This window comes from Schistocerca piceifrons, chromosome 2 (genome assembly GCF_021461385.2).
Source record: "Schistocerca piceifrons isolate TAMUIC-IGC-003096 chromosome 2, iqSchPice1.1, whole genome shotgun sequence".
NCBI classification, from domain to species: Eukaryota; Metazoa; Arthropoda; class Insecta; order Orthoptera; family Acrididae; genus Schistocerca; species Schistocerca piceifrons.
Genome location: NC_060139.1, coordinates 282,650,342 through 282,676,538, shown reverse-complemented (window position 1 = coordinate 282,676,538; position 26,197 = coordinate 282,650,342). Strand labels below are relative to the sequence as shown.

The window sequence follows — 26,197 nt, the reverse complement described above, 5'->3', positions numbered from 1 at the left end:
GCTACTAACAAAAATATTGTACTGTTACCACTAACACAAATAACTTTGAATTCAAGTTCACTGGCACTATGGACTGCAATGATGCATCATGGGCTACGGTGTTCTGGGTTTGTGATGGCGGGGTGGGAGCGAGATAGTCAAGCTCGCCAATCCCAGCAATTCACTTTCCTCAGAGTGGTGCACTGCTGCTGCCAGTTGAATCCAATGTTGCCCGATTGAGATAGGTTTTCTGCAGCATTGAATATGTATCCATTTTTAAAACTGGTAGTAATTTTAAATAACCACTGGACTTTTTATATTAATTTTGAGTAAAAGGCACACCTGAACTTTAGAGGCAATTTTTAGACTAAAAAAGGTGCATCTTATAGTCTGTAAAATATGGTAATTGTTTAATCTGTGTTGTAATGTGTGATAAGTGTGAATTTTGGCTTGGGATAGTCAGATATGGAATGGTATGTAGATTGTGGGTTGGAATTCTATTGGAGCAACTGTGTTTGGTGAGGAAGTGAATGGGGGGAACTCAATGAGGCTTTCCCATGGAACTGTAGGCTCTGCAAAAAAGTTAAAAGAATTGCTGAACAGAAAGCGAAGATTTGTCCCTGTCAGGCTGAATCAGGTTATGTGGAATTTTAACTAGACAGCTTAAAGGTGGAAAAAGACTGTAGGAATGGGCTAAAGCAACAAGTAACTTCCTGCAGATAATATATGTCTCTGGACATCTTCTTGGATTTTTCCTTGAATTATTGTCAATTATATATAATCTGCTTCCCACGTACATCATGTCGCCAGTTAATCATGTAATATAGTACCCCTGCCTTGTAATTTTACCTTAATGCCATTTTTATCTTTATAATTTCAAAATTCACTTGGATATAGATATCAGTTTTTTTAAGATTTCTGGGGTTATATTCTTTTGGCAGGTCTACAATCTGGCTTGCTCATGGTGATGTTTTTGAATTATGTACTGTACCAGTAACTGTCTTGATATTTACTAATGCATGTCACCATACGACTACATCTAAAGATGCTTTCCAATGCATATTCACTATTTTGAGCAGTATGTTATCTTATAAACTTTAATATATTTTGTATTACACCATTAAATGGATTTGTCAAACATTCACTTTTATTATAGGAATTGATTCCCCATTATATTTTTGGGCAGCTTTTATACAGTGTTTTTATATACCATTTCACTTAACAAAATTTTCTTAGACTACTTTCCTCCATTTGTTTGCAGATTTGAAGATGGTTGCAGATAGCAACCAAAACTAGTTACTGTACTCTTAACTGCAATAGGAAAATTGTGGTCTAGGCACTAAAGGTTTTTTAAAGTGAAAAACTGTTGTCGGTAACAGAACAAGTACCAGTAGACAGTGTTGTGGGAGCTTAGCTCGGTAAAGAGGAAGAAACGGTGGATTTGATGATGCTAAATAATGTGACTGATGTTTAATGGGCATGGTGAGAAAATGGCAAGGATATATAAGAAAGGAAACTCGAAAGAAAATCGTGATGCTATTTGAAGAGGGAGAAGAAGTGTAACACACAGATGTAAGTAATGAAATGCAGAAGCCATGTACTGTTCTTACAGAAAAATAGTCCTAGTGGAGCACAAAGAAGGTGAATATGCTCTTATTTAAAAGATTCTGACTGAAATGTGGGGTACTAGCTGACTCATTCTACCTCCCTCCACACCTTTAAAAATTTTCCCAAAATTTTTGGCATGACAACATATTCGCACTCTTTTTAACAAGCAACTCACCTTTCACTCCCTCAAGCTCCCCTAACTGTAACTCATTCACACCCACAAGTCCATCACTGTAAGTTGCTCATATCCATCCACTCTTGCTGACTTTTCATACAAAAATCATAAAGTGGATGAATTACAAATTATTCTGTCTGAATGTAGAAATGTCAGAGTTATTTGCCTCAATGAACATTGGCTTACATTTTGTGATGAAGCAAGCTGGGATAATTTTAATTCCCCTTTCGTTCTGCCATCTGCCTCTTTAAATTTGTTTTGTTACTTTTAACTATTTACCATTAGCATATGTGAATATAATCTGCATTTTTCATAAAAGAGAAAGGTCGGCCCTTAGGCTTAAAGAATATAACTCCACACCTAATGTTGTGCTTAGTTTTTTGTATGTAATTGAATTTCCAATTTATTTCAACTATTCCTACTAGTTGTGAATCTTCAGGTTTTGGCGGCGCAAAGACTGTTCCATTAAGTTTCGGGTGTGCAGCTGCAAGAAATCTCCTTCTTCTCCTAATCTGTGGCCGCATGCGCAGTCGTGCGGTACAACAGTATAAAGGGACAAAGCGAGCACTGGAGCGGCAGTCTTGCGGCTCACTCTGAAGATGGCTGAACGTTATACAGCCAAAATATTAGAAGAAGAAAGAGATTTCTTGCGGCTGCACACCCGAAACTTAATGTAACATTCCTACTAGTGACTTTCATTATAGGGTGAAATCAGTAATTGTTTCGTAACTTAAATTCTATTGTTGACATATAAACAAATGTAAATTCTGTACTAATTGTAAACATATGGAAGATGAAATACTAGTAATCTTAAAGTATCTATTTGGCTCTATTTGAAAACATGTTAGCAAAACCAGCCCTTCATTAATTCCAAAGTAATTAACAGTTTTGTACAAAGTATTGTTTGCGTACTTATATTTGTTAATTTCATGATTTAGACAAACAATTCGGCTAACTCTTGCAGGAAAAGAAAGTGTTAAAAGGAACGAAATTTACATTGTATTCAGTTAATTTAATGATTTAATTTTAATTGTAATTTCTGTAAATTTAACTTTGAACAATGCGTAGTTTCAGCACCTATTATTGTGATGATATATAAGGGCCCGATTTTTGGTCATGAGACAGTCAGTCCACGGCCGAGTTTCAGATGAGGAACTTGTGTTGCTTATAACAACAACAATGTATCAACTTAACAGCGAAATAAGTGTTACATCAATAGGCCATGCGTAAAAACAAAGACATTGTCTGTTTCCATACATACCTGTTTATTCTTCAAGAACTGTGAACATTGTGGTTAGGTTTTACTGACCGTAGATGTTCAACAGTAAACTATAGTAGCAGTATGTGGAGGTTCGCCTGCTAACTATTAAGGAGGCTTATCGAAAGTTTAAACAATAGTGCACTGGCCATATAACTGTATATTATTAGGGGGTTGTGAAAAGTGAAATTAAAGTACTGTGAAACGCAACTGTGCACCAGTCAGCTACATTATTTACAGTACTCAGTGTCGGAATCCACAACCCAGTTGTCAGCCAGTGTAGCAATGCAGTACATCGCCACTGAGGACAACAAACGAAATAAATAAAACGGGCAGAACCGTTACAATTTGACAACATTAAAATTCTTAATAAAACTGAAAACTTAAAATCAGCCAACGGCTTTTGTTAAAGAGTGAAATCACATGGAGGCTCTTGCGTACTTACTCATTCTGATATGACATGAAATAATAAATGATTTTAATCATTTGAATAAAGAGTGTATATTTGAAAGCTGCTGTATTGAGTTGAAGGACCTAAATGTCACAGTATTTTCTGTTTACAGAGTACCATAAAAAGCTACAATTGAAGCTATTCTGGTGAAGTTTCATTCCTTGCTTGAAAAACTCAATAAAGAGAAAAGGAAAAGATAGTAATAGCTGCTGACTTCAATATTAATATCATAGTTGAAATCAATGATGTGTCCAAATTCAATGACTTAATAAAAAAACTTTGGCTTCAAAATAAACTTCATGCAACCCACTGGACAAATGCACAGTCAGCTACCTGTCTTGATAATATTCTAACAAATTATGTGTTTGAAGATATTTACAAATTTTTGCATAGATTTAGGAATCTCTAACCACTCTGCATTATTAATTGAACTACCAAAAATTAAGAATAAAACTTCATGTAACAAAAGCCATATGAATATGAACTTCAATGAAAAAAAATCATTTACATTTATAAATAAGTTAAGAGAGGTTGAATGGCCTTACAACAGCTGTATTTTGAGTATGAGTAACTTAAACTATTTTTAAGTACCTTTCTTGAAACATTTAATGAAAATTTTCCACTTACAACCACATGTAAGGAAACAACTAATAAACTTAAATGGTATAAAAATTTCTAGTGCCAGAAGGAGGAAACTTCACGATGAATTGAAATATAATAAAAACAGACATTTTACTGAGCATGTTCATCATTACAAAGCTTTATTTAAAAAAGTTGTGAAGACAGACAAACAAATGGTAAACAAGAAATTCATTGTAAAACATAAATGTAAAACAAAAGCAATGTGGTCAGTTGCCAAATCAGAGTTAGGTATTAGAGTTGGTAGTAATGAAATATCTAAGATTAAAGAAGATAATAGTTTTACTGTAAATCCGGCTCAAATAACAGAGTGTTTACATGAATTCATCATAAATGTGGCAAAGTTAGATGTTGATGTAGCAGAGTATCAGAGTAAAGTAAATCCCTTTGGAATCCACCAAGAAGCTGAATATCTTAAAGATTTTAAAAAAGTCACAACAAAGAATGTAGAAAATGTTATACTACCATTAAAAATAAAAACTCTGCCGGGAGGTATGGGATACCCACTGAAGTGATTAAAACAGTGTGTGGCATAATAGCACCTCCCCTAACTGAAACATTCAACCAGTCTTTTGAACAGGGATGCTTTCCCGATGTTTGGAAGTATGCCGAAGTCAGACTACTGTCGAAGAAAGGATCAAGGGAAGACATGAGAAATTATCAGCCTGTCAAAAGTGTTAGAGAAAGTATCCGCAAACCAGAGAAAGCAGCTGCAAACTGGATCAAAAACTTAATTGTAAAAAATGATATTATTACTAGTTACTAATTTGGATCTCAAACAGGAAACTCCCCTCTGGATGCTGTGAATAACTACTGAAAAGATAGGCAAATCTTTGGATCAGAGGAGTACAACTGCAGGTACCTTTTGCGATCTCACAAAAGCATTTGACTTCATCAACCATGACTTGCTTATCTACAAATCAGACAAATAAGGGATTAAAGACAACGCTCTAAATTGGCTTACATCATACTTACACAACAGAAAAAAATGGGAACTATCACCTCAGATGCAGGTAATTATTATTCCAAATGGAGTATAGTACCACAAAGTGTGCCTCAAGCCACCATTTTGGGGCCAATGCTGTTCCTATTCTACATAAATGACTTACCTGTAAATACAAACTCCCCATCAGTTATGTTCGCAGATGATACTTCTGTTTTAATTGAAGATGATGATGCAGAAAAAATTCTGAGCTCCATAATAAGCACACTGGATACCTTAGAAAACTGGTTCCAGTTAAATGGGTTGAAACTGAACATCGCAAAAACACATATGGTACATTTCAATACCAAGGATTCAAAATGTGTGGAACTCGAAATACAATGTAAATTCAACCTATGACAGAAGTTGATAGGGTCAAATTCCTGGGGCTAAATGTGGACAAGAACTTTAGCTAAAATACACAAATTGACTTCCAATCAGATACACTAAGTAGTTTTGCATTGCAATGTGAATACTAGCCAATTCATTGACCTCAGTAAACAAAAAATTGCTTATCATAATTATTTTGAATCTGTCATTAGATACAGGATCATTTATTCAAGAAGTTTGAGTAGTGTACCTCGAATACTGAGACTGCAAAAGAAAATTGTCCGATACATGTGCACTGCACATCAAACAGTCTCTCCCATTATTTCAGAAACTACAAATCCCAACTGTTCCGTCCATATACATTTAGGAGAATCATTTTAGCCATACATATAACACAAGAAATGAAAATAATTTTATGCTACCCACATACCAGTTGAAATCATCCGCATGGACTCCACAGTATATGGGGATGACGATATATAAGAAGTTAATGGCCAAAAACATATTTAATATGAAACCAGAAACTTTAAAAATGAGGCTAGAGCAGATTCTGGGGCAGAAATGCTAGTATTCAATAGAAGAATTAATAGAGGATGAAAGGATAATTTGAGCAAGGGGTAATTAAGTGTTAGATTTTATTGGATGTACATACAACAAAACTGTCTTATTTTTCTTACAATCATATTGAACAACTAGGATCACATTAACAACTTCAGTTCCTCTTCTTCCTTTGTTGTTGTTTCTTATTTTTCCAGTATTCCCTCATTCCCTCATTGTCTCCCCAGGAAGTCCTTCTTCTGTCCACATTATTCCCGATTTTTTATTTCTTCTGTTTTGAAAAAGCCTTCCAAATTTACTATTTTATTTTTAAAATGGCTTCTTTCTGCTATTCCTGATTCTTTGATGTTGTTTCTTTCTAGATCTTTCCTTACTTCTGTAATCCATGCTGTTGTCAATTTCTTCTTCCTTATTATTATTATTATTATTATTATTATGCTGTTTGTTAACAGCTGTTCTTTGTTTATGGTGAAATTTTACCACAATTTGACATGTCTCCTGTACCTGAATTAAATGATTTATAACATGTATGTTATGAGACAAATAAATCACAATTAACTTGCTCATTCTCACTCACTCATTCAGCGCAACTCATTGTCATTAGCTCTTTGTGTCTCTCGAACTGTCACTGTATCCTGTTTCACAGGCGGTCTCCTTCGTTCTATCCTACTACTACTGCCTCCTCTCACCGTCTCCCTCTTGCTTTCTGTTAAGGCTGCTATCTCATTTGTTCCTTCCCACTGTCAGTGTCTCTCTCTTCTTCATTGCCATTGTCATAGACTCTGTCTCTCATTATCACTGGCTCTCACCCACTTTCAGTCTCTCCATTTCTTTATTGCTATTCCACTGGCACTCTCTCCTTCACTCTTTTCCCAGCAATGTTTTGTTACTGTCAGATATGTTCCACTGCCAGTGAGTCCCTCTCTTTCTCTCATACTGCCACTGTCACCTTCCCTCTTTCTATACCACAACCACTGTCTACTACCTCCCAGTATTTATTGCTTTTTGATCTATTTCCCACTGCCACTGTCTCTCTCGTCGTAAAAAAGCATGTATATGTTCACATGATTTTATTTTTGGGAACATTTTTAAAGGTGCTGAGGAAAGTAGAACAAGGCAGCTGGTACTGCACTATACAGTCAGAGTCTTTTAAATAGGAACATATTCACCTTTTTTGTGCTCCGATAGGAGCATTTTTCCACCGGTTCCCTTTTTTTCCCTACCATGGCAGGGAGAGACACTTGTATGAAAAGAACTTTATGGGTCAGTACAATTTTGATAGTTTACTTATGTGAAACAGAAGCAATGAACAACTAATTTTAACCTCAGATCAGATTTTACATGCACAAAAATTCAGCATGCGCTTCCTTAGTACAAAATATGGTTCCCAGAATCCTCATGATGATAATGGAGAAACTTTACAGCTTATTTCTCCAGCTACTTCACTTCATAAACTACGTTTTAGATTTAAACAGAGAGAAACTTTGAACCTCTGTATCTCAGAAACAAATAAATATGTCACGAAAATTTTCAACGTTGTTAGAGATTGGGATCTTAGGAATATATTGTAAAATTTACACCCATTTGCTGTGTGTAGCCAACTGGGTATTTCTCGGTAATGGATACAGCTTTTTGAAAATGGTAAGCTGACATATCCAGATAAGTGTGTAGAAAACATAACAATAAAATTTGAGGAATTTGCTGTGGTCACTAGTGGTGACTAGGTAAGCCTCTTAAAGGCCACTGTAGACCACATCATATGTAAACAGAACCAACTGCTCTGCTTCATTTGCATTAGCAGGAGAAAAGGTGTAATATTCGTACTTTGATCCTGTGCTGTAGGATAGTGACGCTAAGGCAATCCTTCCGTTGGGTTTAAAAATGATCCCTGGCCCAAAGACAATTCAAAACAACTCACCCTACCTTTCTATCACCAACAGAACCTGAGTAATGCATGTGTTGCATGTGTACCTATTACCTATGGAGTCACATTTGGAAGCAGCTTCAGACACATAATTCTTAACTGAAATATCTAGTTCTGACGTTAGCTTGTCATCCAGAATGACACAGATACTACTATCTTAGATGATGAAATGAGTAGTACATGAACAGACGGTGAGAATAGTGAATTGGATGCTTACATTCTCAGTATGGATTCAGATGTATTGTACATGGTATAAGAGGCACATATTCACATTAGGCACATGGTCAGGATTATTTAGTAGCACAGCATGTTCTCTCAGTAAAGCTACTACATCTGAGTCTGACAGCCGAAAAATAACTAAAATAACAAGAAAGTAGCTTTACAATGTCACTATTGAATTAAATGGAAGAGCTACAAATTATCAGTAACATATAGCAGATACATGTAATCATAATTTACTACATGTAGTGGAAAATAAAGGGGCAAACAGTTCATGAGAAAACTCACAGCACAATTTTGAAAATGCAACTCTCAAAAAAATCAATCATATGAATGTTTCCTAATTTCTCCTTCTTAAATGGGGAGAATTATACAAGGTGTATCGAAAAGAACCACCTGATTTGGCACATCTATATTTCTGAAGCTAAAAATCAAATGCAATTAATTTTGTTTTTGAAGAATGAGAAACTTGAAAAGTTTATTTTCATACCTTTTCATCGGTGTTCAATATGCCCCCCCCCCCCCCCTTGAGATGCGCAGCATATGTCAATGTCGTATTCAAATTGTTCCCACATTGCAGTGAGCATGTCTTAAGTTACAGCTTCCATAGGTGCTGTTATGCGATGTCTCGCTTCATTCGCTGTTGTTGGTAATGGAGGCATATAAACAGAATCCTTTATAAACCCCTACAATAAATAATCACACAGTCAGGTCAGGTGACCTTGGAGGCCAGTAATGTAAGGCTGAATCATTTGGTGCAGTGTGACTGATCCATTGTTCAGTAATCCTTTGGTTAAAAATTCCTGCACCTCTATATGCCAGTGCAGAGGTGCCCCATCCTGTTGATAAATAAAGTCATTCAAATCAGTCTCCAACTTTTGGAAAAAAAAAGTTCTCAAGCATATCGAGATATGTCCTTTCTGTAACAGTGTTCTAAGCATTCAACGTCTGTGTCAAGACACTCATGGACGGTCCGGCGATTTGCCTTTACACAAACAACCTGTTTCTCAAAATTGTTCATGACATCATCTAATGCTCTGTGCTGTAGGAGGATCCACATCATGTTGTTGTTGTTGTGGTCTTCAGTCCTGAGACTGGTTTGATGCAGCTCTCCATGCTACCCTATCCTGTGCAAGCTTTTTCATCTCCCAGTACCTACTGCAACCTACATCCTTCTGAATCTGCTTCATCATACCTAATATGAAAGTCATGCTGAACACTTATTACTGACCCACACTGTGCAGACATAGAACATAAAATGCTTTCTGTTGTCCTGACACCATTTTTACTAGAAATCCTGACACCATTTTTACTAGAACTGAAGTGGTGCACACTGCTGCTACCTAGTGGGAACCATGTAAGACTCAGGAGTTTGCTCTTTCCAACAGTACATCGCTCACACACATATCTTGAATTACATAATAGTTATGATTTTTTAAAAATCAGATGATTCTTTTCGATACACCCTGTACATTCTCCAGAAGTGAAAGCTCATTTGGATTTGATGGTGTTTCGAACTCAGTACAAGAGATTTGTTCCCATATAACAAGCCCTGTTTTATCTGAAAATGGAACGCATCTCTAACTCAAGGAATTTTCCCAGAGAGATTGAAACGTGCCATAAGACAGGTGATAGGAGACATATTAATAACTACTGACCTATTTCACTACTGACATCACTTTCAAAAATTTTTGAGAAGGTGATGTATTTTAGAACAGTATCCCACCTGAGAAATAATTTTATCCTCAATAAATCACAGTTTGTATTTCAGAACTGTTGCTCAACTAAGAATGCTATTTACACATTCAGCCACTAAATTTTTCAAGCATTAAATAACAAATACCATTGACTATTATTTTTTGTAACCTATCTAAGGCATTTGACTGCGTGAATTACAATATTCTTGTAGACAAATATCCTATTTAACCAAAGACTGCAGAAAGTTGTACTCAGTAATTCAACCAATATAATCAGTGAAGATTTTCTGATTGGAGTGGGACTGTGTAAGGGATTCCCCAAGGGTCAATCTTAGATCCTCCACCACTCCTCATATATGTAAATAAACTTCTGTCTAATTGTTCCTCAAATACGTAAATGAACTTCTTTCTAATATACAATAAGTAGAATTAGGTATTTTTGCAGATGACACTAGAATTGTAAGGGGATGTCCATTAATTATGTGAGCTCAAAATGGGTGGGAAGGGTCTGGTAAAATCTCATTTCAAGGGGGAGGGCGGCAATGAAAATCTCACATAAGCTTTTTAATTCAGAAAATATACATTAATATAACAGGCAAAATTAAAATGCCTCTCTGACTGGACTGAATGCCTTACATGTGTGCCTGCCTGGGATTCAAATTCTGCACCAAGTATCAGATTTCATTCATTTCAGGGAGTTTTCTGTCACACTGGTTGAAATAACTGCATGTCAAGCAGTGGTATTCTGTAACGAATATAAACCTGATGCCATTATGTTCAACATGAATTTGTATCAAAACTCTTACAATGTGAATCTTAAGCTGCATGCCAACAAGTCGAAATACACGCGCGAACAAGAAGTTAATTGTTTGTGGAAGGAAGCTAAGTTTGAAGTTCACAAACAAGAATTCTCTAAGTGAGCATACAATTCAAGACACAGAAAAAGCTACATAATCATACCGTTCACAGGAAGGTACAAACAATGTTGTATTTCATCTGCAAAGTGAGAAAATGTTCAATGACATGTAATATATATAATATAGTGATAAGAGGCCAATTTTTTAGGGATCCACCAAAATGGTTAATATAATATTATGAGCAGGGGAGACTGAGAGATGAATCATATGCAGGCACAACAAAAAGACTGCTAAACAAGTGAGACTCAACATATGCGCTGTACAGTGAGTAGTAATCTATCCTTTTCACAATATTGTCATTATTCCATGCTGGATTTTCCATTGTTTGATTTTGCACCACAAAGGTTAATGTTATTTTCTTGTAGAGTTTTTTGTCCATCTGTCTCTGCCTGTCCGTCTCAATAGCACAGAGGGTGGTCAGTTTATTTCCTGGTGCTATGTCACTTTATAAACTACGTTCCCACTTCACACTAGATTTTGCATGTACATTTGAATCCCTGTATCTCAGAAACAGATAAAGATGTCAAGAAAATTTTCAGTGTTGTTTGCGATCGGGCTCTTAGGAACATATCATAAGAATTACACCAATTTGCCTTACAGAACCATCTCGGAATCCATGGCCATTTTTAGTACCAAAAGCCATGTTGTTGGGATGTTTCTCAATAACTGATAATATTTTTTAAAACAAGAAAATGGCACTTCTAGATAAATGCATTGAGAATATATTGTAAAAAGATGAGAAATTTACTGCAGTTAGTTATTTAGATATCCATTGCTGATGGTGAAAAAAATGATGAAAAAGGCTTTTTTCAGGTTTTCTCAGGAACTGCCCATTAACTAATGGTGCCTCCATAACTCCCATCAACCCCACAGGAGACCGAATCACATGCAAAAAGATCCAACTGATCTGCTCCATTTTCCTAAGCTGGAGGATGATGACACTAAGATGATCCTTCTGTTGATTATACAAATGGTCCCGAGCCCAAGGGCTATCCAAAACACTTGAGATTGAACCCAAGTATGAGCAACGGAAAATCCCGCTTTTATGCGTAGTGTTTTGGAATATGTTAAGTATGCTGTTACATGCATACCGATAAATGTGAAAAAGTTTTACAGCTTTTGCTATAAGAACATACACTAGCAAGCTTTGCTTGCCTTGAGTATTCATGAAGTTTAGGTAGAAGACTAGACCGGAATGAATGCTGTCTTCGCCGGCCGTTGTGGCCAAGTGGTTCAAGGCGATTCAGTCCGGAACTGCGCTGCTGCTACGCTCATAGGTTTGAATCTTGCCTCGGGCATGGATGTGTGTGATGTCCTTAGGTTAGTTAGGTTTAAGTAGTTCTTAGTCTAGGGGACTGATGAGCTCAGATGTTAAGTCCCATAGTGCTCAGAGCTATTTGATTTGAACGCTGTCTTCTGGGCAGAAAAATCTCACGCTACAATGCTAATGTTTCTGCAGGATGACCACAGGCTCCGGCCTCATTGCCCAATATACTGAAGAGCTGCGAAAGATACACGGGTTGAAATTAGTCACCTGATGCGAAATGGTGGTGTCAGTAACAGCTCATGCATCCAAGTTGCTGACAAGAAAAATATACAAAAGAGTGAAAAAGAAAACTAAAGATCTGTTACATGACGATAAGTTTGGTTTTACGAAAGTTAAAGTCACCAGAGAGGCAGTTGGTGACGTTACGGTTGATGATGCAAGCAAGCATGAAGAAAAAATCAAGACACACCCGGAGGTTTTGTCATCCAGGAAGAAATGTTCAACAATGTAAAACGGTACAAGATGTTCAAAATTCTACAAAAAATAGGAGAAAGTTATAGGGAAAGACTGGTGATATACAGTATGTACAAAAATCAAAAGGGAACAATAAGACTGGAAGACCAGAAATGAAGTGCTCGGATTAAAAAGGATGCCTCTATCGTGCACAATATACAGATCAAAGAAGCAATGACAGAAAGAAAAGAAAGGTTCAAGAGTGGGATTAAAATTGAGATTCAAATAGTATCAATGGTAAGAGTCACTGATATGTTGCTAACCTCACTAGAGGTGAAGAAGAATTACAGGTTCTGGTGAGTGTAACGAACAGTCTAATGTGTACAGAATAAGGATTAGAGTAAACTGAAAAATGAAAAAAAGTAATTGGAAGCAGCGAAAATGAGAATGGCGAAAAAACTTAACATCAAAATTGGTGAACAAGATGTAGACAACGTTAAGAAATTCTATTACCCAGGCAGCGTAATAACAGATGATGGACAGAGCAAGGAGGATATAAAAAGCAGACTAGCATTGACAAGAAAAGGGACATTCCTGGTGAAGAGTAGTCTATTCGTATCAAAATATAGGCCTTAACATAAAGAAGAAATTTCTGAGACTGTAGGTTTAGAACACAGCATTGTATGGTAACGAATTATGGTCAATGGGAAAACTTTAACAGAATACTGAATTTTCTCATTTACAGAGTATTGAAAGGCGATCTGTTTTAATTGTTTAAAACCATACAAAAGCCAAGATAGCATAAAAAATCACAGGCTCTCACCCACTTCCCCTTCCTCCATCTCTCTATTCCTCTCCCACCGGCACTGTCTCCTTCACCCTTTTCAACCACTATCTCTCACTGACTGCTGTGTTCCACTGCCACTGCGTCCCTCTTTTTCCCTCATACTACAGTTGTCTCTTTCACTCTTTCTATACCAGAAACACTGTCTAGTATCATCCAGCATTTATTACTTCTCCGTCTCTTTCCTGCTGCCGCTCTTTCCTTCTCTCTCCATATGAAAAAGGTCGAATATGTTCACATGACAATATTTTTGTGAAAAATTATAAAGGTGCCAAGGAACGTGAACTGAGGCAGCTGGTATCCTACTTTTCCGTCAGATTCCTTCAATAAAGAGGAGCATATTCCTCTTTTTTGTGCTCCGAAACGATCATTTTTCCGCTGGTTCCCTTCTTTCCCCTGCCACAGCAAGACGTCTCTCATACGAAAGGAACTTGAGGGGTCAGTAAAATTCTGATAGTTTACTTAAGTGAAAATTAAATAGCACAAAACTAATTTATCATCTCAGACCGGAATTTATGTGCAGAATAATTTTACATGTGCTTCAGTACTACAGCGTGGAGTTCCCAGAATCCTACTGACAATAACGGAGACATTTTACATCATATTTCTCCATGCTATATCACTTTATAAATGAAATTTTTGTCTTACATCATATTTTACTATTTTACGTGGACAAGTAGGTTAACTCTAAGCCTCTGCATCTCGCAAACGGATAAAGAAATCTAGAAAATTTTCAAGGTTGTTTGAGACTGGAGTCTTAGGAATATATCGTAAAAATTACAGCCATTTACTGTGCATAGCCATCTTGGAATCGACGACTGGGGTTTGGTTTGATACTTGCAGCAGAAAAATGGTGAAAAATGCTTTATCAGGGGTTTCCTTCGGAAACATCCACGTAATGCATCACTCGTTCGTTCATTCATTCATTCATTCATTCATTCACGGGTATACCTGTCAGTTTAATTGAACTGTGGGCTTATCATAGATATACCATCATCATACCAGAGACCATATCAAATGCAAAATAACCAGCTGATCTGCTCCATTTTCCTAAGCTGGGGGAAGTGCAATATTGTTACTTTGACCCTGTACTGCAGGATGATGACACAGGTGATCCTTCTGTTAGATACGCAAATGATTCCTAGCTGAAGGGTTATCGAAAACACTTGACCCTATCTTTCTATCAACAACAGAACCTGAGATATGAGCCCCAGGAAAATCTTCGTTTTAAAGAAAACATTACATGAAATGTTTGTTTATTAGTCCTTTTCATTGACAATAACACTGACTACTGTAGATACTGAACATGTCAAATACACTTAAGTTGTGCATATCTACAGGGGCCTGTGGGAACCATGCCCTTCTGGTACTGTACAGTACTGGTGCGAATTATGTGGAGGTTTTTGTTCTGTTTGGTATTACTGCATACACTAAAGTTTCTAAGCAGTCTTGTACTTTAAAGAATATAAATACATTATATAAAAAAATGCTTTGAAACCAGGTTTCCATGATTCTTCTTTTGCAGTCCGTAAGCATAGACTGCTATTGAGGAAGCTTCCTCTCAATATTGCACAATAATACTCATAATTGTTTCCATACTGGTGCAAAGTTGCACAGTTCTTGTGGCATAATACATGACTTTGAGCATGTTTCAGTCTTGAGTAAAGCGAACATTATTTACAGAATTTCATCTTTGTTACATGTAGACTGTCAGTTAAAATTATGTCAGGTATCAGTTGTCTCATGACTTACTGTTAGAGATCATTCATATAACATTTTGTATCCAACTTTGTACATGCAATAAGTTACATTCAACCGAATAATATATTTAAAAAAAAATACACTCACAAAGTATAAGGGGCATTCAAAAAGAAACAAGCCGGAGGCATAATTAGAGAAACCAGTACCTGTATGTTAGAAGTATTGACCCTGGCTGTTGAGACACTTGTTCCACTGTGACACAAGGGGGTGAATGGCTGTCTCATAAAATTCCTGGGCCTGCAATGTTAACCAGTTCCACACGTACAGCTGGCCGTCGTCATCTGAAGTGAATTGTTTGCCCCTCAGAGCATTTTGAGTGGAGCAAAAATGGTGTGATCACAGGGAGAGAGGTCTGGACTGTATGGAGGGTGGCTGAGAACCTCACATATGAATTTCTGCAAGAGTGCCACGACTGTGTTGGCCATATGAGACTTTGCATTGTCATGGAGCAGAATGACCCCATGGGTGAAACTGCCTGGTCGTTTTGATTTGATCACTTGGCAAAGGGTGGTCAAGGTCTGCGAGTAATTATGGTCACTCACTGTTGTCCTAGGCTGCAGGAAGTGAATCAGAAGGAGGCCATCTTGGTCAAAGAAGAACATCAGCATAACCTCTCACGCACTCGTGTGGATGGCCTTGGCTATTTTTGGTGACCAGGATTCATCTCCAGCCACCACTTGTGCCAGGAATGCATTCCCTTCCAGAGCATAGCACTACAGATGAGCAAGACAGTGAGCCATTCAACATGCTTCCTGGTGTGTTGGAAGACAGTGGGGCATCCATTGGGCACACACTTTGCACATGTGCAGTCGTTCCTTCATGATGGTGTGAACACTTCCGACACTAAACCCGACCACGGCGGCTATGGCTTTCACTGTCACTCGGCAGTCCTGGGTAACGAGTGCATCCACTAGCTGGAGGATGTAATTGGGAATGCAGTGTGGTACTCCAGACCGTGCATCATCGGATAATGACACCCGTCCTGCCCTGAAGTGATTGTGCCACACGCTGACCCTTGCAAGGGACATACAGTGTTAGCTGTACACTAGTGACAGTCTCGATGAATGTCCGTTCCTCCGACTCCTTCCACTGTCAGAAATAGAACAACACCTCTTTGCTCTTCTTTTGATGCCTCCATGTCACTGTTTGCAATGTGATTGGCAGCTTTGGACGATTGATGCATGTTGCTGCTAGGTCTGTATAGTCATGTGACGTGCACGCGTGCCCTCTAGCGATGGGCTGTGAACTTCCAAGCTCTGGTCAGAACCACACCTCTTTATACACACCATGATATTACCCTCCTGTCACCAGTTTGCACATTCCAGACTCTGTTTCATTTCTTTTTGAACGCCCTTTATACAATATTAAGCAATGGAAAATCCAGGTTGGAATGTCAGCAATTACGGATAGAATAGATTGCTACTCACTGTAAAAGTGCCTCTGGCTGCTCAGGCAGACCTACAGCTCCAACCTATTGTTCAAAATCTAGCCTTCCACATCAATGATACCAATCACTTCTTTCGCCAACTCTCCACCATCCCCAGCCCTTTACCTCCTGCATTCCTATTCATCACAGGTGAGCCATTCCTCAAGCCCGTGGTTTTGCCATTAATGAGCACAACCTCTCTGAATGTCCTCCCTACCTCATTTCCCATTTACCTTACTAACTACATCCACATCCACAACTACTTCCCCTTCGCACGGAAGGTACGGAAGGTACACAAACAAATCCATGGCACAACCATGGGAACCTGTATGGCACCCTACTATGTCAACCTGTTTGCGCACTGTCTACAGGAAACCTTCATAGCCTCCCAAACCCTTGATCTGGTTCAGCTTCGTGGACGATATCTTCATGGCCTGGACTCAGGTTCAGGACACTCTATCCTAATTCCTTCACCATGTCAAAACCTTCTCTCCCATTCACTTCATTTGGTTCTTCTCAATCCAGAGTGCCACCATGGAAGGTGGAACGCTGATCTGCCCCTCTCTGAAGGCTCCATCTGCACCTCTGTCCACATCAAACCCATCGACCAACCATCTGTGGACAGAGTATCTACAGTAATGGCAGCTCCCTTACCAAGTATGCTGAAAGTCTCACAAAGGCCTTCACAGACAGGCACTATCCCCCAGACCCAGTCCACAAACAGATTTCCCATACCATATCCCAATGGATCATATCCTTGTGAAAGACCCAGGTGCAATACCTGCTGAATCCACCCCCCAGCACTTCCTATTCCAGTCCTGTCACAGGCTTATCTTACCCCATCATAGGCAGGCCCAGCTGAGAAAGCAGTCATGTAGTGTACTAATTCTGCTGCAATCATAGCTCAGTTTTTTTATATAGGTATGAGCACCAACCAGTTACGCAGCAGAATTAATGGTCAGTGCCAAACTGTAGCCAAGAGCATTATGGACCATCCTGTTGCACAACATGCAGCTAAACATAACCTCCTTGATATCAGTGGCAGCTTTACAACTCAGGCCGTCTGGATCCTCCCTTCCATCGCCTTTTCTGGACTGCAAAGATGGGATTGATCATTACAACAAATTCTCCACTCCCAAAATAATCCTGGCCTCAACCTACAGTAATCTACTGTCTCTGCGCCCTCCACCCGATAATTTCTGCCCCCTCTAACCTACCACCTCCTCCCAGCTCACATCCCCTTGCCCTCACTGTGCACTGCTCTCTTCCAATGCACACACTGATCTCTTCCCCTTCTCTGTCCTCTCCTTTCAGCTCCCTGTTTTTTTCCCTTTCCTTCCTTCCCACAGCTTCCCGATGGGGCACCAGGTATCCTTGTCTGCCACCTCTAGTCCCTTCATGCTCCACCAGGAAGCACTGTTCCTCTTCCCTCACCCACACTCTGTTATGCCTACCCCTTCCCTTCTCCACTATGGATTGTTGCTCTCATTCGACGCATTTCAGTTATAGCCTGGCCTGAACTGCCAGAGATAGTGGTCAGGTGTATGTAAGGAGTGTTTGCTTGTGTGAATACGTTTGTTTTTCTTTTCTGGTGAAGGCTTTGGCTGAAAGCTTTGTGTGTAACAGTTGTTCCTGTCTACAACTCAACATGTCATCCTTACAGTGAGTAGCAATCTATCCCTTCCATAATTGTTAAAAACACAGTATTAGATACAGAAATTAAATAAGTTTTTTATAATAGGCCAATGGTCTTGCCGCAATGGATACACCGGTTCCTGTCAGATCACCAAAGTTGAGTGCTCTTAGGTATGGCCAGCACTTGGATGGGTGACCATCATTACACACAATTTCAAATCTTTATGAACCTTTTTCTCACTTATAATCTCGGCAAAATGATGAAAGGAAAAAGGTTTACTGTTTACTACATTTTTGCTGTTCATGCAGTGAGACTGCCTGATGTTTTAATTAATTACTACTTTACTACTAACTGTATTTGTGACACATTTTGCAGACAGTTTCTCGTGTACCACTCAATGTACTTGCAAAATTATATCATTGTATGACACACAGTCCAGGATATATGACATCATAAACACCGAGGTGCGTGAAAAATTGCCACATCATGCATGATATTTAAATTCATTGTTACTAACCCACTGAACTGATTTCAAAGAAACCTTGTTAAGGAGGTAACTTGAACTCTGTGGAAGAAAACAAACTACTTCATAAAATGTGTAGTGCAATATACTTACTGATTTGAAGAATATTACACAAATTATGAAAAAAAAATTTATTCTTTGACTTTTGATCTTCATCAAATTTGTGAAAATGCTTTTATTGGTTGATCTGTGCTACATGATACAACTCAAAGTAATGAATACAATCCTTTAAAATCTTCAGTGTATTTAATCCTGACTTCTATGCTACTTCAATAGCACAATGCACAGATGTGCATTCCTGCTGATGATCCACTGTTCCCACTGTTTGGCAGCAATGCTGCACACGTCAACGCATCATGTATTGGGACAGCTTTGGCGGGGGAAGAGCAGGGAGTGTATCACAAGCTATGTTTACCCAAACAGGTAAAAATGTGAGGTATCTGCTGTTACTGCACATAGAGCAGAGCAGCTTACTTATTCAATATCACTCATCATAACAAAACTACTGATACACGAGTGCAGCTGTGTGCAACAGCTAGTGCTATAGAAATAAACATTATGACTGACACAATAACGTAAGTGAGTTACAAATTACTTACAGTTCTTTCACCTGCACCTCCTCTTTCATCAGAACAGGTACCATTAACATCTGGATCAGTCACAGCAAAGCCACTCTCCTCTTCTGCGGAATGTTGTTCATTTGCTTCTTCTCCCAGTGTAATATCTAATTGTTCATGGTTATTGATGGTGTTCTCTTGATTAATGGAATTTTTGTTTTCTTCTCCTATGCTAGGAGACTTGCTATTAAAATGTGCTATTTCACTTTGTTCGTTCAGATGGTTAGATTCAAAATACAGATTGTAATTAGTTTCCATAAAATTATGTATCAGGACACCAGTTTCCTTGATGATGTTGTACCTAAAATCATTAATTAATTAACTCACTCCACATATCAACATAAGGCTTTTATCCACAATGTCTGCAATATACCAAATGTCAGTGATGATTTCAGTGACATATTCTGAAACTCCTAAAACTTGAACATACCTCTTTTGCACATTTTCCAAACGGTCTTCAATATTAAGCAGAGCAAATTTCTTTCGCTCCTTCCGTTCATATAATGGAGTTGTAGACCAAGCACCCATAAGATCTCTGATTTTTTTAATATTTGATTGTGCATTAGTAACTCTCTCATGAAGTTGTTTTACCATGCTTTTGAATTTATCAACAAAATCCCAAACTGAAAATAAGTAAAAAGCAGAAAATCTTGCAAAAGGTTTTTAAGGTCTGCAGCCATTCTTCCTCAGTTGGCAAAGAAATGCAGTTTATCTGGTATATAATATCTATTACTTACCTTTTGCAACTGAAATGACCAAATGTATCTTGCCTGACTGTTTAGACATATTCAGTGGTTTTAAATTCTTCCCATCTTTTCTATATGTCCACTGGCTCTTCTGTGAGCAGTTCTGATCTCATGAAACTGGATGTGTATAATTTTCTTGCATAAAAGTTAGCTTTGTAACAAAATTAAATGCAGCAGTAAGAGCTGTACCACATAATACAGTTCAGTACAAACAATTATACAAAGAAATTTCATAATTGTGAGTCCAGAAGCACTACTAGAGGAGCTAGTGGACGTATACAAAATATGAAAAAGGGGGGGTAAAACTATAAAAGATGCCTACAACAACTAGGCGCAAGACGTTCAAAAACCATCAGTTGCAAAACACAAGTAACAATTATTATTGTAAACAAGGAAACAGCACTGATTTCTAAGAAGTTATGAAGAATTGTTCTACAGACAACATGAGTTCAAAACTGTGGATGACATAGAGGAATACTTTGATTGTGCAAACAAAGATCTTAAATTTTAACTCACACTCTTTGGATTTTTGCATGCAAATCAGTATGGTCTGGCTGTTATCTTTATTATCTAAGTAAACCACTGCACATGGCAGTGGGTATGTCCCATTATACCAATTGTTAGTGCTTTCTCCCATTCCACCCACGTATGGATAATGGAAAAATGATCACTTCACTGTCTGTGTGTATGCTGTAATTAGTCTAATTATGCTGTAATTAGTCTAATCTTGTCTTCACAATCCCTACACAAGAATTCCACAGCGGGTTGTAATACATTCCTTGATTCATCACTCAAAATTAGTTCTAGAAACTTTCTAAATAGGTTCCCCACAGGCTAATTTGCCTCTAACTTTAAACGTCTGCCAGGTCACTTATTTCAGCTTTTTCCTGATACTTTCGCAATGGGTCAAACAAATCTGTGACCATTCGTGCTGCCCTTCTTTGTATCCATTCAATATCATGTTACTCCTATCTAGTATGGGTTCCACACACTTGAGCAGTATTCTAGGATTGGTCACAAAAGTCTTTTTATGCAATCTCTTTTGTAGACTGACTGCATTTCCCTTGTTTTCTACCAATGAATTACAGTCTGCCACCTGCTTTACCTATACTGAGTCTAATTGATTGTTCCATTTCATATCCCTACAAATCCCTATTTGTATGAGTTTATCAATCCCAACTGTGACTCAATGATATTATAGTCATAGGATATTAGATTTTTTTTTTTTCATTTTATGAAGTGCAGAATATTACATTGCAGAACATTTAAAGCAAGTGCCAGATCTGATTAAATATTCATGCAGCTTCTTTCAGACAGTATTTCATTATAGATAACCGCTTTGGCTGCAAAAATCTGAGGTTATAATAATATTGTTTGCAAGGTCATTAATATGGAACATACACAGCAAGGGTTCCAACAAGATTCAGGTGACAAAAGTCATGGGACACCTTCTAGTATCATATCGGACCTCCTTTTGCCTGGTGCAGAGCACCAATTTGACAGGCCCAGAAGATGTACTGAGCCATGTTGCCTCTGTAGCTGTCTATAATTGCAAAAGTGTTGCCAGAGCAGGATTTTGTGTATGAACTGACCTTCGATTATCTCCTATAAATCTTCAATGGGATTCATGTCAGACGATCTGGGAGACCAAATCATTTGCATGAACTGTCTAAAATGTTATTCAAACCAATTGTGAACAACTGTGGCCCGCTGACATTGCACATTGTCATATAAAAATTCCATCATTGTTAGGGAACATGAAGTCCACGAATGGCTGCAAATGCTCTCCAAGTAACCTAAACCATTTCTTGTCAATGATCAGTTTATTTGGACTAGAGGATCCAGTCCTTTCCAGTAAACACAGCCCACATCATTATCAAGCCACCATCAGCTTGCACAGTGCCTTGTTGACAACTTAGGTCAATGGTTTCAGGGGATCTGCGCTATACATAAATTAAAGTAGCTTTCAAGCTACATACATCCATGTGTAATAAAGCTGGTTTCTGATATACTATTTCTGGAAAATGAGCTGTACACAATGCACTGTCAGAGTATTTTCAACACACATAATTAAAATATCTAAACAATCATTATTTGTCTAGTTATTTACCTTAGATATATTTGTTTCGTGTTTATAATTATTATTTTATGTTTTACATAGTTTACCTTTTTTAAAAAAAATTTCTTAAATACATACAACCTGTTCATTGAAAATAATAAGTAACTCATTATTATGATATAAAATCATTACAATAGTGATAATCTGCTTAAAACATAATATTTTCTTACACCATGCACATAAAATGAACAAAATTTCGTTACATAACAGGCGCAATAGAGAACGTAATACAAAACTAAATTTTGCAGGATTTCAAATTATCATGGATGATCCTCAAAATACACTGATTTGCAACAGGCATATTTCAGTGCACTGGTTTATGATCAATTCCCTTTGCCAAGGGTTATCAATGTACTGAAATATGCCTGATACAAATCAGTACATTTAGAGGGTTACCCACAAAAATTTTAAATGCTGCACAATTTTGTTTTATATTGTGTCCTCTCTTATGTACATTATGTAAAGAAATTTCATTCATTTTATGTGCATCATGGAATAAAATATTATGTTTTAAGCATTTCTTTATGTCTTACTATTATTGTAATGATTTTGTATCATAACAATAAGTTACTTTTTATTCTGAACTAACAAACTCAACATACATGAAATGGTAAACAAAGGGTATGTAAAACATAAAATAATAGAGATTATATTAGATTAGGTTCAGTTCTCATTCCTTAGGCCCAAAAAATGAGATGATTCTCATGGGTGTGGAACATGTCAGAAAGTAGAACATAAAAACATAAAACATTTGAATATAATACTCACTACCCTGATCAAACCAAGTTTTTAATGGTTGCTGGCAATTTATTCAAAATGTGTGTTCCTGAATATTAAACCCCTTTTTGGACGAAGGTAAGTGATTTTAGGTCTTTATGTAGGTTGTTCTAATCATAGTATTGATACGATGTATTGAGCTATTGGTTGGAAATAGAGATGTATTACTTGCAACAAATTTCATTAAGGAATAAATATACTGAGCAGCAGTGGTTAGAATACAAAGTTATTTGAACAGGTTTCTACAAGATGTTCCTGAATTTACACCATACATGATTCTTATCACATGCTTTTGCACCCAAAAATTTTGCTCAGTTTGATGAGTTGCCCCAGAATATGATTCGTTATAACATAATAAAATAAAAGTAAGCAAAGTATGCTAGTTTTTTTATATTTATATCTCTTACATCCGACATCATTTTCACGGCAAATACAGACTTGTTTAGGCACTTAAGCAATTCTGTGGTATGCCCTTCCCAACTGAATTTATTATCGAGTTGTAATCTCAGAACTTTAACACTGTCAGCCTCTTTGATCTGCATGTCTTCATATGTTACACACAAAGGAAATCTCTTACAGGTTCTGAACTGCATATAGTGGGTCTTCTCAAAGTTTAATGACAGTGAATTAGCTTTAAACTACTTATTAATGTCAGTGAAAATTTGATTAGCATCTATTTATAAATCTGTACTTGACTTGCTACTATTGCAATGTTTGTGTCATCTGCAAACAAAACAACTTAGCATCTGGCAATGTAACAGATGACAGGCCATTAACGTACACAAGAAAAAGCAGTGGACCCAAGATGGAACCTTGAGGAACACCACATGTAATTAATTCCCAGCCAGATGAGGACTGACCGCTTACTACACAGGTATTTCGCAAAAACACCCTTTGTTTCCTGTTAGATAGATAAGACTCAAACCATTTTGTAGCACTGCCGGTGACACCATAATATTCTAGTTTACTTAAGAGAATGCTGTGGTTCACACAGTCAAAGGGTTTTTGACAGGTCACAGAAAATGCCAATAGCCTCTAATTTGTTATCTAATGAATTAAGTACATTCTCACTGTAAGTATAAATAACTTTATCTATATCAGGACCCTTAAGAAATCCAAACTGTGACTTGGAAAATATATTATTTGCAGTCAGATGCTTAAGGAGACACTTGAACATAACCTCTTCAAATTTTTTTGAGAAAGCCAGCAAAAGTGAAATTTGTCAATAGTTTGTTGGTATCTCTTTATCCGCCTTCTTGTAAAGAGGCTTAACTTCAGCATATTTTAGCCAGTCTGGAAATGTTCCACTGATAAGAGATTGAGTACACAAATAACTTAAGACAGAATTCAACTTGCATGAGCACTCTTTGATTAACTTCATTGATATGTTATCATACCCACTGGAATACTTAGATTTTAAAGATTTTATGATGGATGCTGCTTCTCTGGGAGACATGAGTGTCATTTCCAATTTACTGAAGTTATTTTTAAAGACTGGTCTCAGATACTCCATTGCACTGTTCACCAAACCTGATAACCACAAGCTGTCAGTAACAGAAATGAAATACTTGTTTAAGAGGTTTGCAACATTACATGTACTTGTTACCAAAGTCTCATTTATTTTTAGAGCTATCTGCTCCTCTTCCTTTTTGGCCCCACCTGTCTCTGTCTTCACTATATCCCATACAGCTTTTATTTTGTTGACTGATGTAATTATCTTTTTCTCATAATAAAGCTGCTATGGTTTCTGGATTACTTGCTTTAATATTTTGCTGTATTCTTTGTAATATATTACAATTCTAACATCAGAGCTGTTCCTAGATGGTAGATATAGAATCCTTTCTGTCCCACATGATATCTTTATTCCTTGTGTAATCCAAACTTTTTTTTTTTTTTTTCTGTGCGATTTGAGTTATCTTTAGGAGAAAACAGTTTTCGAAAGTGGAGGTAGCTTTATTAATGTACACTTTGTATTTTCAAAGTCAGAAATATTGTAAACATCTATCCAGTGCATGTCTTTCAGCAATTTCCTGAATTTCTCAATTTTTGACTTATTTATTACACTCCTGCACTCAGATTTAATAGATTTTTTATCCTGACAAGTTTCAACATTTAACACAAGATGCTGCATGTCATGATCAGATAGCCCATTTACTATTGGTTTTGCTATATGACTTTTTTCCCTAGATTTGTCTACAAAGATATTGTCAATAGCAGTCTCAGAGCTCTTACATATCCTAGTAGGAAAGTTCACAGTAGGAACTAAATTGAAAGATAGTGTTTCTGACGGCAATAATTGTTCACTGACAGAGCTTTTCAATAAATACACATTAAAATCATCAGCAACCACTATTTGCTTGTATTTAACCATGGGATGGGCAGCAAAGCTTCCAGATTTTTTATGAAGAGGTTACAATTTCCTGAAGGTGATCTGTATATACCTACTATTATAAAAGGCTTATCATGAAATGCTACTTCTATTGCACAAGCTTCTAAGTGCTGCTCTGAGCAAAATTTATTAATATCAATATTTTTGAAATCAAAACAGTTTCTGACAAATATGGCAACTCCTCCTTTCTCTATATTTTATCTACAGAAATAAGAAGCTAACTTGAATCCTGTAAGATTTAACATATCTATACCAGTGGTCACATGATGTTCAGAGAGGCAGATTATATCAACTAGTGTGCTCAACTCTAATTCTTGAACAAAAATTATTTAAAACATAAAGCAAATATAATAAAATAGATAACTAGACTAATAATGACTATTTAGATATTTCAGATTTGTTGAAAATACTCTGACAGCACACTGTTTACGGCTTATTTTCCAGAAATGGTATTTCAGAGACAAGCTTTATTATTACACATGGATGCATGTAGGTTGAAAGTTTCTTTAATTTATGTTATAACAAATGTTTTGTTTTTTAAAAATTAATGAACTGTGGTGGGGTATTCTGCAAAGTTTCAAATTACTACAAAATTCAGTTACATTGTTTTCAAGAACATTAATTATATATCAACTTTTATGAGAAACATTTTTTACATATCACTGTTTCGAAGATATTCCCTCCAAACCTAACATGCCAAATTACTTTTCAGGGTGTATTTTAACCCTTAAAAGTGAAATCAGGGGCAAATAAAAAATATGTACATACTACATTCTTTTGCCCCCTCTAGACATCTGCCAAGTTTCATCAAGATCATTTACTGACACTTGGGAATGTTCCCTGGTGAGTCGAATGTTTTTTTATAAATCGAAGAATACTGCAACTGACTGACTGCCTCGATC

General features: G+C 37.1%; 1 protein-coding gene across 1 annotated transcript in view; it reads right to left on the bottom strand.

Annotated features, from left to right (window-relative positions):
• LOC124775330 (dynein beta chain, ciliary-like) overlaps positions 1 to 26,197 on the bottom strand; it is a 702,744-nt gene that overhangs the window by 480,566 nt on the left and 195,981 nt on the right. The window contains exons 30-34 of the mRNA XM_047250162.1: positions 20,002 to 20,113; positions 19,695 to 19,887; positions 19,247 to 19,565; positions 15,685 to 15,775; positions 7,904 to 8,060 (exon numbers count right to left, since the gene is read on the bottom strand). Of these exons, the coding sequence (XP_047106118.1) occupies positions 7,904 to 8,060; positions 15,685 to 15,775; positions 19,247 to 19,565; positions 19,695 to 19,887; positions 20,002 to 20,113 (872 nt within the window). The remainder of the gene's footprint in view (positions 1 to 7,903; positions 8,061 to 15,684; positions 15,776 to 19,246; positions 19,566 to 19,694; positions 19,888 to 20,001; positions 20,114 to 26,197) is intronic.